This window comes from Oryzias latipes, chromosome 16 (assembly GCF_053564925.1).
Source record: "Oryzias latipes strain Hd-rR chromosome 16, Olatipes_Hd-rR_3.1".
Taxonomy (NCBI): Eukaryota; Metazoa; Chordata; class Actinopteri; order Beloniformes; family Adrianichthyidae; genus Oryzias; species Oryzias latipes.
This window is the reverse complement of record NC_136252.1, coordinates 6,907,359-6,923,332: the sequence shown is the minus strand read 5'-3', so window position 1 is coordinate 6,923,332 and position 15,974 is coordinate 6,907,359. Positions and strand designations below refer to the sequence as shown.

At 40.4% G+C, this 15,974-nt stretch overlaps 1 protein-coding gene across 1 annotated transcript; it reads left to right on the top strand.

Moving 5' to 3' along the window:
- The first annotated feature begins 1,507 nt into the window (after positions 1-1,507).
- Positions 1,508-15,694, top strand: zufsp (zinc finger containing ubiquitin peptidase 1). The gene is made up of 10 exons (XM_011484875.4): positions 1,508-1,643; positions 7,575-8,165; positions 10,071-10,166; positions 10,247-10,356; positions 12,085-12,253; positions 13,502-13,690; positions 14,400-14,565; positions 14,642-14,802; positions 15,293-15,498; positions 15,563-15,694. The coding sequence occupies exons 2-10, from the start codon at positions 7,592-7,594 to the stop codon at positions 15,608-15,610; spliced, it is 1,719 nt and encodes a 572-aa protein (XP_011483177.1). The 5' UTR covers positions 1,508-1,643; positions 7,575-7,591; the 3' UTR covers positions 15,611-15,694.
- The last annotated feature ends 280 nt before the right edge of the window (positions 15,695-15,974 follow it).

The following is a 15,974-nucleotide window of genomic DNA, read 5'->3' as shown; positions in this document are numbered from 1 at the left end:
TATGGTTTGTCTGGAAACCCTAGTACCCCTCACATCTGGTAATGGACCAGCAGCTGTGTGACATTTGCTAAATCATGTCTGAGTGCAGAGGTCCTCAGATTCTGGTCATGGTTGTCGTCTGTCACTGGCGGGGGCTCCACTCCTTGGTCTGATGCAAACTCTGCCTGCAGTTCTGTGTCTTGACACAAGTCTGCCGATGACACTTTGAGACTCACTAAGTTCATCTGAAACATCTGTCTACTTCCGACCTGAAGGAGCGCTTTTGGCCAGATGCTGCTGCTCGTCGGTTAAGCGATGTTGTGTGTTCATGGCTGTCAGAAGGATAAACATGGAATGACGTACTGGCAAAAATTAGCCTTTTATACCAACATGATGCTAAAATTGATGCCTTTTTTTTTTTTTTCTGGTTTTGACCCCAAGTAGGACACACCTAACCTGAAAATCTGTGAAGTGAAACAAACACTGTGTTTATGAAATCCACAGAGTTCTTTTTTTATAATGTCCCTAAATTCTTGTAAATAGTGTAAATGTTGCATTTCTTAAAATGACCACGGTCATTTTGTTTTTGTTTAATATGCAGAAATAGCACTGAACCAGAAGGAGTGGACACAAGCATATGAACAAACAGGTTAGAGCATGAGGCTCTGACATATTCATACAGACCTTTAGCTTCAGTTAGAGTGTTCCCGCACTATCATGAGTTCTTAACCAATCACAGGATTCATACATATCACAGGTAGTGTGAAGCATGAACTTATGGTTTAGGCCTCAGCGACACATACTGGAGATCTGATTTGGCTGCTGCAACTGCCTGTGCTTTGTTAAGAAAATGGAAGCCTTTTTAACAATTCAGAACATTTGAGGCTGATTTCAGACAGGCTGACAACACAAGCTGAAATGTGACTGGAAAAAGTTTTACTCTGACATCCAACACTGTTAGCAGCTGAACATATTAGATGATTTTATGCTTTATTTTTGTCAAAAAATATATTTAAAATTATTTTAATTGTACGTTTATTTAAACAACAATTACACATACATAAACAAACAAGGCCAGCATCTGATGGCCCACAATTGATTTATGAAAAACAAAAATAATAGTGGTTTGTAGATCAATTGGATGAGCCAAAATAAACAACAAATCGATAAAAACATTTGGAAACTTTGTGCGAAGGTAAACAAAAAAATTGATCATCGAGATGTATGTGTAATGTGTTATTTTTATATTGGAATTTTACAATAAATTGAAAATTTGTTCCTAAAACAATGTGTTGACAGTGCGTCAATAATATGAATTTTCTAGGGAGAAAAAACAACTAGTAGACAATAGGCCTCCTCAAAGGCAAAGCTAATGTTAAAGATGTTATTCATATTCAAAATGTATTAAAAAAAACTTTTTATGTTTCAATATACAAAATATAATAGGTTAGTTTGAGTAGAGCCCATTATTTTGATGAGATTATGTTTCTGGCACGCAGGTACTTTATTGTGAAGTTTTGTTTCGGAAGTTGGACCGGAAGTCCTTTTGGGTTTCGAAAATGAAAAATTGAAAGCTAAGCGGCAGAACCCGACCTGGAGCTAGACCTGAACTGGGGCCTGACCGCATGAGAGCAGCGGAACCGAGAGGGTGACCCCTAAAGAAGGTAACTTCGAGGGTTCGAGAGCGCTTACATTTGATTTACCGTCGGACGTTTTCCTCACCTGCCGGCGCGCCACTGCCGTCAAGCCAGCCGTCATTCAGATCTGCGGTGTCAACTGAGCCGCTCCTGAATTTTCACTGCTCTCGCAATATCAGCTTTACGGTAACAGAGCAACCACGGCTGAAATCCCTATTCGGTTTTCAAAATAATTTTACAACAGTGAAAAGTCAAATGAATGATTTTAAAAAAGTACACACTATTCTTATCAAATAAAATGTTTTTAAGAAAAAGGCTTTGATAAGATTGGGTGTTTATAAACATACTCCCAACCATATAGCCCATTCATTTATGTTAATGGTAAATGTAATATCAATTTTCACATGTGGACATGTTATGATGTAGGATTTTGTTATATTCAGTACAAACACTTCATAATGACGTATAGAAGTGTAAACTTGATCTAAATGTCAATGCTGTTTGATATTTGTCACAACATGGCATCTTATGACAGAGATGCAATGTTTGGGACACTGAAGTTGAATATTTTAACATAATCCCGGCAATCACCTCCTTTTTTTTCTCTTCAAAACTAAGTTAACTACACAGCCTGACATTTACAGACACTTTTACTGTGGAAATTTTGAGTAATTAATGTTTGAAATCCCGAATATTTTACGTTTTCACCAAGTCCAATCGTCTTTTTCTGACAAAGATGCAATGTTTGAGACATTGTAGCAAAATATTTTGCCATAATCCAGGCCATCAGCTCCTTTTATTCCCTTCAATACTATTTTAACAACACAGTCTGACATTTACATTCAACTGCAGTGTCTCAAACATTGCATCTTTGTCAGAAAAAGACGATTGGACTTTGTAAAAATGTAAAATATTTGGGATTTTAAACCTGAATTACTCAAAACTTCTACAGTAAAAGTGTCTGTAAATGTCAGCTGTGTAGTTAAAATAGTCTTGAAGATAATAAAAGGAGCTGATGGCCTGGATTATGGCTAAATTTTTTGTTACAGTGTCTCAAACATTGCATCTTTGTCAGAAAAAGACGATAGGACTTTTGTGAAAACGTAAAATATTTGGGATTTCAAACAAGAATAACTCAGAATTTCCACAGTAAAAGTGTCTGTAAATGTCAGTGAGTAGCCAACATAGTCCTAAAGTGGATAAAAGGAGCTGATGGCCTGGATTATGGGTAAATATTTTGCTACAATGTCTCAAACATTGCATCTTTGTCAGAAAAAGACGATTGTACTTGGTGAAAACGTAAAATATTCGGGATTTCAAACATTAATTACTCAAAATTTCTACAGTAAAAGTGTCTGAAAATGTCAGTATGTGTAGTTAAAATAGTCATGAAGATAAAAATAGGAGCTGATGGCCTGGATTATGTTAAAATATTCAACTACAGTGTCTCAAACATTGCATCTTTGTCAGAAAACGACGATAGGACTTTTGTGAAAACGTAAAATATTTGGGATTTCAAACAAGAATAACTCAGAATTTCTACAGTAAAAGTGTCTGTAAATGTCAGCTGTGTAGTTAAAATAGTCTTGAAGATAATAATAGGAGCTGATGGCCTGGATTATGGCTAAATTTTTTGTTACAGTGTCTCAAACATTGCATCTTTGTCAGAAAAAGAGGATAGGACTTTTGTGAGAACGTAAAATATTTGGGATTTCAAACAAGAATAACTCAGAATTTCTTTAGTAAAAGTGTCTGAAAATGTCAGTCTGAAGGGCCAACATAGTCCTAAAGTGGATAAAAGGAGCTGCTGGCCTGGATTATGGGTAAATATTTTGTTACAGTGTCTCAAACATTGCATCTTTGTTAGAAAAAGACGCTCAGTTCTTGTGAAAATGTAAAATATTTGGGATTTCAAACATGAATAACTCAAAATTTCCACAGTACAAATGTCTAGAAATATCAGTCTGTGTAGTTAATTTAGTCTTGAAGAGGATAAAAGGAGCTGCTGGCCTGGATTATGACTAAATATTTTGCTACAATGTCTCAAACATTGCATCTTTGTCACGTAAAATATTTGGGATTTCAAACATAAATAACTCAAAATTTCTACAGTAAAAGTGTCTGAAAATTGCAGTCTGTAGTTAAAATAGTCATGAAGATAACGATAGGAGCTGATGGCCTGGATTATGTCAAAATCTTAAACTACAGTGTTTTAAACATTGCATCTTTGTCAGAAAAAGACGATTGGACTTTGTAAAAATGTAAAATATTTGGGATTTTAAACCTGAATTACTCAAAATTTCTACAGTAAAAGTGTCTGTAAATGTCAGTCTGTGTAGTAAACTTAGTCTTGAAGAGGATAAAAGGAGCTGATGGCCTGGATTATGGCAAAATATTTTGCTACAATGTCTCAAACATTGCATCTTTGTCAGAAAAAGACGATTGGACTTGGTGAAAACGTAAAATATTTGGGATTTCAAACATAAATAACTCAAAATTAAAGTGGATAAAAGGAGCTGCTGGCCTGGATTATGGACAAAAATTTAAACTACAGTGTCTCAATCATTGCTTCTCTGATGCTATGTTATGACAAATATCAAACACTATTGACATTTAGATCAAGTCTACATATAACAAAATCCTACATCATACCATGTCCACATGTGAAAAATTAAATTACATGTACCATTAACATAAATGAATGGGCTATATGGTTGGGAGTATTTTTATAAACACCCAATCTTATAAAAGCCTTTTTCTTAAAAACATTTTTTTGATAAGAATAGTGTGTACTTTTTCTTCAATCATTCATTTGACTTTTCACTGTTGTAAAATTATTTTGAAAACCGAATAGGGATTTCAGCCGTGGTTGCTCTGTTACCGTAAAGCTGATATCGCGAGAGCAGTGAAAATTCAGGAGCGGCTCAGTTGACACCGCAGATCTGAATGACGGCTGGCTTGACGGCAGTGGCGCGCGCGGGGGGAATCTGTCAAGAAGAAAGCAAACAGAGACAGAGCCGTTTGTGTAGGTTCTAGCTATTTCATTTGTTAATATTTAAATTCATATTTTTACGGTAAAGCAGAGAAACAGAATAATTGTTTCATAATTGATCTCTTATTTTCTCAATTATTTTGAGGAGGGGGAGTGCAGCTGGGCTGTGCGTAACGGCCAGTTTTCCTGTGGCGTTCAGGAGTTTTGCAGAACCATAATATGCAGCAAGTCATCTCAAATGATCCATAATTCAATGATGCTGAATGTAAACGTTCAGAAAATGCAAATTAGCTGACAGTTTGGTCAGATTTAGCCAACTTCTCTGGCATAATTTGCAGTATTTTTTGCACCTTTAAGTCAAATTTACTACAAACAATGGTGTTATGTGCATCATCTAAAACCAGGTAGATTTAAATTCCAAATATATTTGTAAATGTTGAATCGAAATGTGTATTTCAAATGTTATTTTTTTGTATTAAAATACTAATATTAAAGACCCACTCTGATGAAAATTATGTTTTTTTATTTTTTATGTTTTTGTGGCATTTCTCTGATGATGGATTGTTTGCAGGATTTTTTTTTACTTAATTCGTTGTGAAAAAGCAGTTTGAAAAAGCGCATTTGTGACGTAGCCAAAAGGGGAGGGGCCCGGCCCTGCTCCAGAAAAAACAGGAGACTGCTGTGTGTCCATGTCATCTGGACAATAGGAGGTGATGAAAATGAAAAGTAATGCACTTGATCTGAACAGAACTGCATTATGACAAATAAGCAAATGTATAAAATAAAATAATTCAATACGAATTATGTACATTTGCTTCTTCCTACTCCTTTTCAAGCAGCACATCAAAGTCTACTTGAATGTAATTTATAATAATATTTAATGAATCTAAGTGTTTATTTTATGTATATTTTTTATAATTTCTTAAAATAAAACTGTCAATCTTCATGTGATGAGTTGATCTGATAGAAAAACATCTCTAAAGATAATGCTTTAGTGCAGTGTTTTTCAACCAGTGTGCGGTGGGAGATGGTCAGGTGTGCCGTGGCAAACTGGTTTAAAAACATTTCCCATCTCCAGGATATCAGCTCTGTGTTCATCCAAACAGGCCCTGATAAAACACTGAGTAGTTAGGAATATGAAAGATCATAAAATACCTTTTCTTTGTGTTTATTTGATTCTATTAAAGACACTTTGATGAGAATGACGGTACCGCGATTTAGCCACAGCTTCACCTCTGTTTTCAGAAACGTCCCGCCCCTTTAACTTTCTCCACCAATCATTCTTGGAGGCTTAATCACATGTCATGAGTGTGACCAATCAGAAGTGGTAAAAATCTTCACTTCCTTCTTCTAATTTAGTAAAAGTCTCTCAGTTCCAACAAAAATACCAGCTAAAGCTCGTCTTTAGCGGTGTGGCTTTCCGCTGGATCCGGTATCAGACCGTGGAAAAGGTGATCAAAATAATAAAGCTCAGAGACACGAGTCTGTCTGACACCACTACATCTCCCATGATGCAATGTGTTAAAGTGACAGCATCTCAGCGTACAATGAGTCTGCCCTGTGTAAACGTCTTGAAACCACAACGAACACACATCAAACAGTTTTTCAATCTTCTTGATGAAATCAGAGGTCAGAGGTCAACAGTTAAGTTCTCCTTCAAGGTTTGTGTTTATTAACATCCAAACATCCCAGAGTTTGGTCCAAGTCATCTTTCTGACTGAAAAACTTTTCTAATAACGTCTGGATTATTTTAGATGTTAAATTTAACAAGAAATAAAAACAACATTTAAGAAGCAGGATTAAGGTGAAGTGGCCAAAATACACATTAAACTAAATTGAAACAATTTAATAATCTAAAAAGAAATAAAACATTTTTGTTCAAGTTTTCAAAGACTATCTCTGATTAAGACAAAAGAAAAACTAATAAAACTTCAACATGTTCAGTTTTTGTGAAGCTACAGAAAACAAATATGTTTTTTTGTGTAAAATTTATCAAACATCTTGTGATCGATCATATTGTTCAAAAATTATAGTTGCCTTTGCACCAACATTTAAAAAAATATTTAAAAAAGAAATCACAATTTAGAAAGAATATATTTGTTTTTTTGTGAGGTTACCTAAAGTTGCATATTAATAAACTGAAGGGGAAAACAACTACCAGGGTAAAATGTCAGATAATTTAGTTGAAAATTATTACTGAAAACTAACTTAACTTTTATTACATCTTTTAGAAAAAAGAGCTGCAACTTCCAGCTTTTTCTGCCGCAATTTTCACAAAAATGCACGTGAGATTGTGGAGGGACTGTACATCAATACAGACTATGAGTTTCTCCTTTTTTTTTCTTTTTTTTTTGGATGCTGGTGTGCCGCTGGATTTTTGTCAAGGATAAATTGTGCCTTTAAGCAACAAAAACCAAATGTCTGAAGGACATAACAGCCTCAAACATTCAAATCTGTATTTCGTGTCTTTTCGATGCTTTTGTTCTTTGTGGTTAATAAAAGTTTGTCATATTTGTTTATTCAGGTATTGTTTGAAGTTGTGTTATATGTTTAGTAAACCCAACCCCTTTCACACTGTGGTTCACCTCCAGCCAATTGGGATTGACCTGACTTGGTGGAAGTAATTTTGTGTTTGGACGTCTTTTTGATGCATTACATATGGAGAAAAAGACAGTGAGACACAAAGACTGACAAAGTTGGCCAAAAACTGAATATTTACTTTCCGACTGATTGTTATACCTTTTTACCAACATGGGTTTTCAGCCAATACTGCTGTTACTCAATAATTGTTTTAATTTCTTTCAAATGCATCTCTCTTTTACATCCCTAACCGATACTGCTTTTTCTCTCTGTGCTTGGTTGATTTTGTGTATCTCTATCTTTTGCGTCCCTAGTTTTTCCATTGCATGATGTTGTTCTTGTGCTGCTGGTGCTGTTGTCACGGTACTGCCATGTTGTGTTTTCAGGCCTGTGTGTGACGATCATGCTGACGTGTGAGGTGTGTGGGGAGGAGCTTCTCCTGGAGGAGGACATGAAGACACACCTGCTGCTCGTCCATCTGGAGGCCGACCTGCACTGCCCCCTCTGCTTCCTGTCCGCCGTGTCCTACGATCAGCTCCACGCTCACATGTCAACGGCACATCCTGAGGAGCAGCACAACCACCCGAAACCTCTCAACAGCACTTTTGCCAGAACCAGTACCAGTAAAGTCCCAATGGGTCAGCCTGCTGGTACTCCAGCTGAAAAAGAGAAATCCATCAGAGCCTCTACTTTGGTGAACTTAAAACCTCAGGAGCAAGAAATCCCACCAGATCCGGAGCATGCTGGACCCCTCTCTGCAACTTTGTCTGCAGAGGAACCAGAAACCTCACAGGAGTCTGACAGGAACCAGGCCCGACAGCTGTGGAGTTCAGGAGGACGTCCTGGTACATTTCAAATGTTGGAGCACTCAGGAGAACCCAACCTGTCCTGCCCCATGTGTGCGCTGGTGTGCACGAGCCCCTTGGTTTTGCAGGAACACGTGGAGCTGCATTTGGAGGAGCAGCACCCAGAAAAAGGTCTGTTCTGAGCAGCTAACCCACCATGTTTGAAGATTTTCTTGCCATGCTGAAAACAATGTAGCAACATGGAGCTGTTCAGTGTGTCCCACAAGTACTGTTTCTATTTCCCACCAAGCAGTTCTGACTCAGAGCGTCCACCAACCATGTTAGATCTCTGAGGTGTTCAGAATCATCCTGAGACAAGATTGAGCTTAAATGAGCTCCTCTTATTAAAGAGAGGAGAGGAAGCTGCCCGGCTCCTTAGATACAAATATTCTGTTTATTTACAGGAAGACCTCTATTATCCATAATGATTTAATCCGAACAGAGCTGCAGGGTTTATGTCTGTAGTCAGACTGAATGTCACTGTCCTTTGGAGCCATGTGTTTCTTTGAATATCAGTGGGGACGACTTTAAGAGCTTCTTTAGAGAGAGAATTGCAGGTCAACCTCCCATCCACCTTCAGAAATAATTGTTGCTTTCTCGTCACTTTTGTCCTCTAGCTCTGACAATTGTTGTCTCTTAATGGAAATAAATATAAAAGAACAGCTAAAACATTCCATTTTCATTTTTGAAATTCTTTAGAAAAGCGTTACAAATCAATGATGTGACCATAGGAACAAAAACGTTCTCTTGGGTTTTATCTAAGATTTAGAGTTAAGTAAGCATTTAGAGTTTTTTTGTAAATAAGGAAACTTTCTCACACCTGAGTGTGTTTGGTCCATTCCTGTTAAAAGTTTACATGCTTTCTTTAGGCAACACATTCTGGCAGAAGTTTAACGTTATGCTGATGATTCTCAGCTAATACTTGTCTTAAAAACCAGGATATGTCTCCCAGTATACCAGGCTTCATGTATGTACTAAAGAGTTAAAGGCTTGAATGTTGGATTCCCTTGATTGCAGTAAAATCCCATTCAGTCTCCAGTTCTACTTTTTGAAAAAGGCTTGGGTCATAACCCTCAGATAAGTCATTCATATAGCGGGAATAAACGTTTCTAAAATGTCCCCCTTTTTATTTCTGTAATACGAAAGAATCAGGAACATTTGTCGTCAGGATAGCACAGAGAAACTTGTTCCTGCATGTGTTGCTTCAAGATACTGAATTCCTGATTGTTATTGTTCTACAATTTCACCAAAAAGCCACCCCCAAATTCTGCATTAAAGGTTTTCAATAAAAATGGCCAAACAAATCCTATTTCTCCCATTTCAGATTCCTTCATTTTGTCTGCCTGTTGCTGGCAAAAAATAATTCCAAGTAGGGCTGCACGATATGAGGAATACTCGCAATTTGCTATAGTAGTGATCAATATTGCGATGACAAAATAACTTGCGATACATGAACAAACAGCAAAACAACCAAAAACATAATTTCAGTTTCACTGGAATTGTTTTATATAAGAGTCAACATAACTTAAATCCTACTCCAAATGACCCTCATCTACATAGGAGGCGAGCATCTAACACAAAGGGCTTCATCCAATTGGTTAAATGACTCGTTAAAGAACATTTAACCATTTAGTACAATTGTCGCCGAATTTCGCAATATGCGTATTGCACAGCTTGATATGGCAATAACGATAAATCTGGGGTTTACTGTGCAGGGCTAATTCCAACCTTTTTTTTTTCAGACATAGAAGCTTTTACTGTTTAAACTTCACTGTATATTAACAAGCCCTGGGTTCCCTGGTTCACAAACCGAGCTTTCTTATCTCATAATCTTATCACAGGATTCCTGGTTGTTCTTAGAACTAAAATCCACTTTAAAGACTGACAGAAATAAGTATTTATCTCCTACAAACGAGAATTCTGTCTCTCCTGCTTATACATATTCAAAATATAAATCTTTGTAATGCACGGATATCGTTAACTTAGTGTTGGCCACGCCCCTACAGAAGCAGCTCAGGGCTCTGCATCTGTTTGCAGGACGGAGGCCGTGGGAGTGTCCCATGTGCTCAGCTGAATGCGCCGACAGTGCTGCGCTGCAGGAACATGTGGAGCTGCACCTGGACCCCTGCACAGGTGCATTTCTGTCATTACTGTGATACCTGTGTGAGTTTGATTGGTCCCTGAACCTTTAGCAAATCTGCATTTGTCTCCAGGACGCTCCAGCTCTGATCTAAGCCTGGCGGTCCAGCTGCAGCAGGAAGAGGAACAACACAGGAGGAGGGAAGAGGCGAGGCAGGAGGCGGAGCACTTCAAGAAGCTGCAGGTGACTTATGCAGAACCAAGCCTCTGGACCTTTGGTTCACGGATTTTTGATCACCGCGGTGATGAACCAGCAGGGGGCGCGGTGTTGCGGTTATTAACTGCAAACACCCCCCCCCCGCCAAAAACAAAATCCCTTGCGGACTCAGAACCGGGTCTAAAGTGTGTGTCTGAGCACAGCTCTGATCATCAGCACACACACACACACACAGCGGCGGTGTGAGCCTCAAAGCAGAAATGTCGCTCAGTCCTTAGAAACCGTTCAAACAATCACGTGGATTTGTGTTTCCAGTCGTGTCCCGACTAAATAAAGGCTGATGTTATTCCCACATGTTTACGTGCAGCCAGGATGCAGATTGCAGCACCACCCAAGCTAATGCTGTTAGCCCGTGTTAGCATACTGCTAATTCTGGCTTCTTTCCGGCTCCGCTCTTCAACAGAAAAAGCAATGACCACACGGATTACAATTAAAACAGGCGAACAGGCGCTTCATAATAATCGTAACATTACTAAAAGCACGTTTAGAAGATCGTCTCACTTATTACGGAGCTGACATGTCAACGTATATAGCCGCTCGGCGGAAGTCATATCCTCAGTCATTCCGGTTTTTCAAACCCTACTGCGCATGTGCGAAGGAATTTTTCCGACCGAAAGTGTGAGCCATGTGAACGTTTGTTATATTCTGAAAACATTTTTCTGTGCCATGTACACGGTTGGATTCTAATCCGACCATTGATCCCATCAAGATATTTTGCACATGTAACCGCGGCTTATGGTGTCTACTCGCAGCGTGGCGGGGGCGTGGCATCACGATGGTGTCTCTCCATCGGGATGTCAGTCACCCATCACGATGGACGATGGTATCGTCCATCGGCGCAACCCTAGATGGCGCTCCCCCTGGAGAGAGGGGGAGGAGCTCTGTCACCTGGAAGGATCTCAGAATGGAGTCACTGCTTGTACATCCTAGTTGAAGGAGGCCCCAGGAAAGCACCGGGACATGCTGAAGACTAGGGATGCCTCAATTCTTGATTTAAAACTGAGCCGTGGGGAATGTGAATAGTGCGTGTGTTTATGTTGAAAATGTTAAACACAAGTTGTGCACATTTTTTTTAGCGGGATTTACTATTTATTTATTTAATTAGGATACACCAGGCCTTAGTGTAAGAAAGTTTTTACTTCATAGTTACTTGCTTATTGGCAAATTAAAAGTATTTTTCTGATTTTGTTGTTGTTGTTTTGTAAAACACAAATCAAAGCAAAACAAAACCATGACCTAAAAATTGAGGTTTGAACTATGAGGAAAGCAGGTTGTTGCATCCCTACCGCTGGCCTGAAGAGGGAGATGTGGGCATTTTCTATTTGGCTGCTGCCGACCTCTGGGTAAGATAGATAACATGGATGATTCCTTTTTATGTCCTGGAGATTTCCTCCCTGGATCTGATCTTTTCCTAATTTCTGGCTTTATGACACATGAACATGCAACCCCCTGCAGGCTGATGCCTGTAGTCTTTGCTTGCAGCATCACGGAAATCAAGTAAAAGCTACAGCTTCTTTGAGCACGGTTGATTTAAAGTCTACATGGAGCGTCCTATTTTATAAAACCAAGCAAATTCTCTGTTTCCTGTCTCCTTCGAAGACCATCCAGATGATCCTGTGTTGATCTGTTGCACTGCAGCAATCGTGTCACAGTTTGGGCTTTCAGTTTCAGTCTCTGGTTCTGCTGACTCCCCAGAGGCGCTATGGTTTGGACGGGTCAGGGGGCTACCGCCGGCAGATGGAGAGGACCATGGAAAGGGAGGTTTCTCGTGGCCGGCTGGCACCCGCAGACTTTCACCGTAAAAAGGCTGACTTGATGGAGTCTCTGACCTCGGGCGTTGATGACGGCAGATCCAGAACCTGCGGTACGCTCCTGTGTTTAGCCGTATGTGTTTGGGGACGAGGGGCTTCTCCAGAAACCCTCTCCAGGGACGACATTTCATTTGGAAAGGAGAAGCATCTCACCACGGCTTTAGATGTGTGAGACGGAGCTCCCTCCGTGGCAGAAACGGCACAGACCTTTCCAGACATATGCAGAAAGATCTTTTTGCTGTTTAGTCCATCATGCAGACCATGACGGTCTCAGTTTGTAACAATTCATCCTCCACTCAGCGAGGGGAACGTCACAACGCCCCTCGCCCCTCGATGTCTGGGGCATCAAATATTAAGTCAATCTGCCCTCTAATATTAAGAAAAACTCATGTAACCGCTTGTTTGTGCAGCCCTCTATTGTGTGAGCGTGACAAATTATAAACTTACACGGATTAAACACTTCGCCCAACACTCAAACACCAAAAAACAGATTTCCTAAAATCCACAATATATGCAGAACCCAAAATTCAAACCCAAGTCCCGCAGTCTTGCTAACAAAAAGGAAATGTTCTGGAAGAAAATGAGTGTTCAACAGTCTGACATGTTTAGTGGGAGACCTCCGCCTCACTCGCTGGAACGCATTCCGACCGTCAATGAAGCTGCTGGTCGATCTGAGCTCTTGGGAAAATATACTCCATCAAAATTATGAGGAGAATAATCTGAGCTGGGAAAGATAATCCATCATACGAGATCGCTAGCTCCTTTGTGCTCCTGGTCCGCTGTCAGTTGTGCATTCTTTCTTTTTACCGCGCTCCCGCATCTCATTTAAAAAAAAAAAAAGGTGTGTCAGCCTGTCACCTGTCAGCTGGTCCCGTTCAACCAATGGGGTGACGACAAATACAACATGTGACCTCAAAAGTTCATTGACAAAAAACCTGTTAAATAAATCCACAAGTTTTTCCAGTTTCAGGTCATAATCAGAAACTGATTTGTAGTGGCAACCATTACAAGTTCCCCAGCCTAATGCACATGATCCATGTTCAAACTGGACTGAAGAGCCATTCCTGCTCTGCTACCTTTGTCTTAATGTGTTCTTGATAATCCTCTTTCTTCACTAATAACTTTACTTATTGTGAAAAAATGGCCACTGAATTGACTCATTTGGTTGGAGCCAGAAGTACGTCTTTTTCTATGGTGACATCACACTCACACAGTCCAGTTCTTCTATACAGTCAATGTATCAGGTTATAAGATTGATGGTGCGGGTCACATGACTGAACTGTGGGACGCTGTATGTGCAGGTGCAGTCGATGCCTTGACGGAGTATTATCGGACCCCGGCCTGTGACTGCGCCCACGTGTGGCTCTGTTCCGACACCGACCACTTTGGCGCATCGGCAGGAGACAAAGGCTGGGGCTGCGGCTACAGAAACTTCCAAATGCTGCTGTCCTCCCTGCACAGAACTGAGCCCTACGCCTCTTCACTTCAAGGTGCGAGTCGCCTTTGATGTCCTGACTGTCATGGTGCAGGAACAGTGGAGGTTGGACCGTGACTCCCCTTCACATTTCTGTCCCAAAGCCTCACAACATGCATCACAAATTAAAACCACGGAAGAAGTACGAACAGACCATGCAGAGAACACATAAATTGACACAGAACATGAACCGTGTGTGATTATTGGGCTGTGATTTGTGCGTCAGTTACGTAATTTGAATGCGAAACGTACGCCGTATACGGGAGATAAAAGTTATACATCGGTGGTTCATGCGTTAAAAGTCTGTTAGACATAGCCACAAATTTGTGTATCCCAAAAACCACACACAATTGCATAAGATTTACATAACAATTGCGGATAAACTACGTAAAACATGCATAACCTGCATAATTCTCAATAGACTAAAAGTCCGGAAATCATGTAAAGATCCTAAACCCTCGACAGACATCTGAGCACATCGACAGATAACTAACACAAGAAACACTTTTGAATTCCGTAAATCACGCAAGACTAAAATTTCATACGTGGAAAATGTACACAGTGGCTGAGTGACGTCACGTAGCCTTAAGATAACATTTCCTAAATGAGAGAAAGCACATAACTGACAACCTAAACCAATAAACTGAGGTTTTCATGTGTGCTAATAAATATTAATGTTATTGTTGAGTTTCTCCAAATCCACTGATGTCTTTTTGCTCGGCCAGAAAAGGCAGTTCCTTCTATCCCACAGGTCCAGAGAATGATAGAAGAGGCCTGGAAAGCAGGTGTGGATCCACAAGGAGCATCCCACTTCAACCACCGCCTGCAGGGAACACGGGCCTGGATCGGGGCCACAGAGATCTACGTGTTGCTCACCTGGCTGGGTGTCAGGTGGGACGGCAGCTCTTGCTCCATGTGTAGGCAATGAATTGTTGCTCATGAGCATCATCGCGGTGTTTACCTCCAGAGCACGCATCATTGACTTCCACCAGCCTACGGGCCCCGGGGACACCCATCCCCGGCTGTTTGACTGGGTCAGACAGTACTTCCTTCAGTCCAGCCAGAGCAACAGACTGCCCCCCAAGGTCATCCGAACCAGCCTGCCCCCACTTTACCTTCAGCACCAAGGTAAATGGATGGGGGAGTGTGTTCCAGCAGAGGCTTATTTACATAAAAAAAACTCCTTTGAAAATTTGTCACCACATTTGGTAATTCAGTTGTGAAGTCATGGTTGCCATGGTAACAGTGTTGTTCATACCTTTTATTTTAGCGTCTTTTTCCTCTGAACACCAGAGATGTTTGATGTTCACCAGAGCTCTTACACTTTAGGGTGGGGGCTTTATGCCCATATTGGGTAATTACAGCTGTTGGCTGGAGATCAGAACAACTCTGACTGTGGAATTCCTGTCAGCACGTCTGCTGCCGTGTGAAAAGTTAGTTGTCTACAGGTCAGGCTGTCTTCGTCTTTTGCTCGCGGTTGCCATCGGTGATCGCAAGAGATGCCGTCGTGGTTTCTCGAATTAATTGAGGAGTTTCGGTGTGTCCACTTTGGTGCTATATTTGGGTTAATTTGTCTGATTAGTGGTTCCATCCCTTCAGCTTCCTGCTCTGTCTGCAGGTCACAGCCGCTTGGTTGTCGGCGTGGAGCAGAGGAAAAGCGGCGCCCTGGCCCTTCTCGTTATGGATCCCGGATCGAAGCTGTCACTAAGCACTGATGCGGTTTCCGTGGCGATTCGCCACATCAGGAAGTTCCCCAGCAGCCTGAAGCACAAACAGTATCAGCTGCTGGCGGTGCAGGGGGTGCTGTCTGCAGAGGACAAACAGGTACGCTGGCAGCGCACATCCGCCATCACCTGTTTGATCCTGAAACTGCTCTGTCTCTGTCCAGGCTGCTGTCTTCAACTCCAGGACTCTCTGTGCAGAGAAGATCCCATGAGAGGCTCTCCAAGCATCTTTTTACTGATCACAGTCTTCATAATTTGGTTTTAGATGTTTTATAATAAATGCTTTCCATACAAAAGTGTCTGCTGTGTCATAAGGACCTTTAAAAGGATTTCCTTTTTTAACCCAAAAAATATCCGCAGTAAAGAGAAACTAAAAGACAAAAAAATTAAGTTTTATTTAGCAAACTTTGTTGCTCTAAAGACTATGTTCTAGCAGACAGACAAGGTTTTCAGGATTATAGATGAGCCGCATGTTTATCATGTAAAAAAAGTCAAATGCTTATAAATGTATCAAATTTCACAGTTTGCATCATTTCAGTAAGTTGCAATGAATAAATCCAAAAACTTTATTTCATA

Bases quoted from the DNA above. Each gene is read 5' to 3' on its own strand.
- zufsp (XM_011484875.4), top strand. From the start codon at position 7,592: ATGCTGACGTGTGAGGTGTGTGGGGAGGAGCTTCTCCTGGAGGAGGAC. The intron at 8,166-10,070 runs GTCTGTTCTGAG...ATCTGTTTGCAG, and splicing joins GGAGCAGCACCCAGAAAAAG to GACGGAGGCCGTGGGAGTGT. The intron at 13,691-14,399 runs GTGCGAGTCGCC...TTGCTCGGCCAG, and splicing joins CTACGCCTCTTCACTTCAAG to AAAAGGCAGTTCCTTCTATC.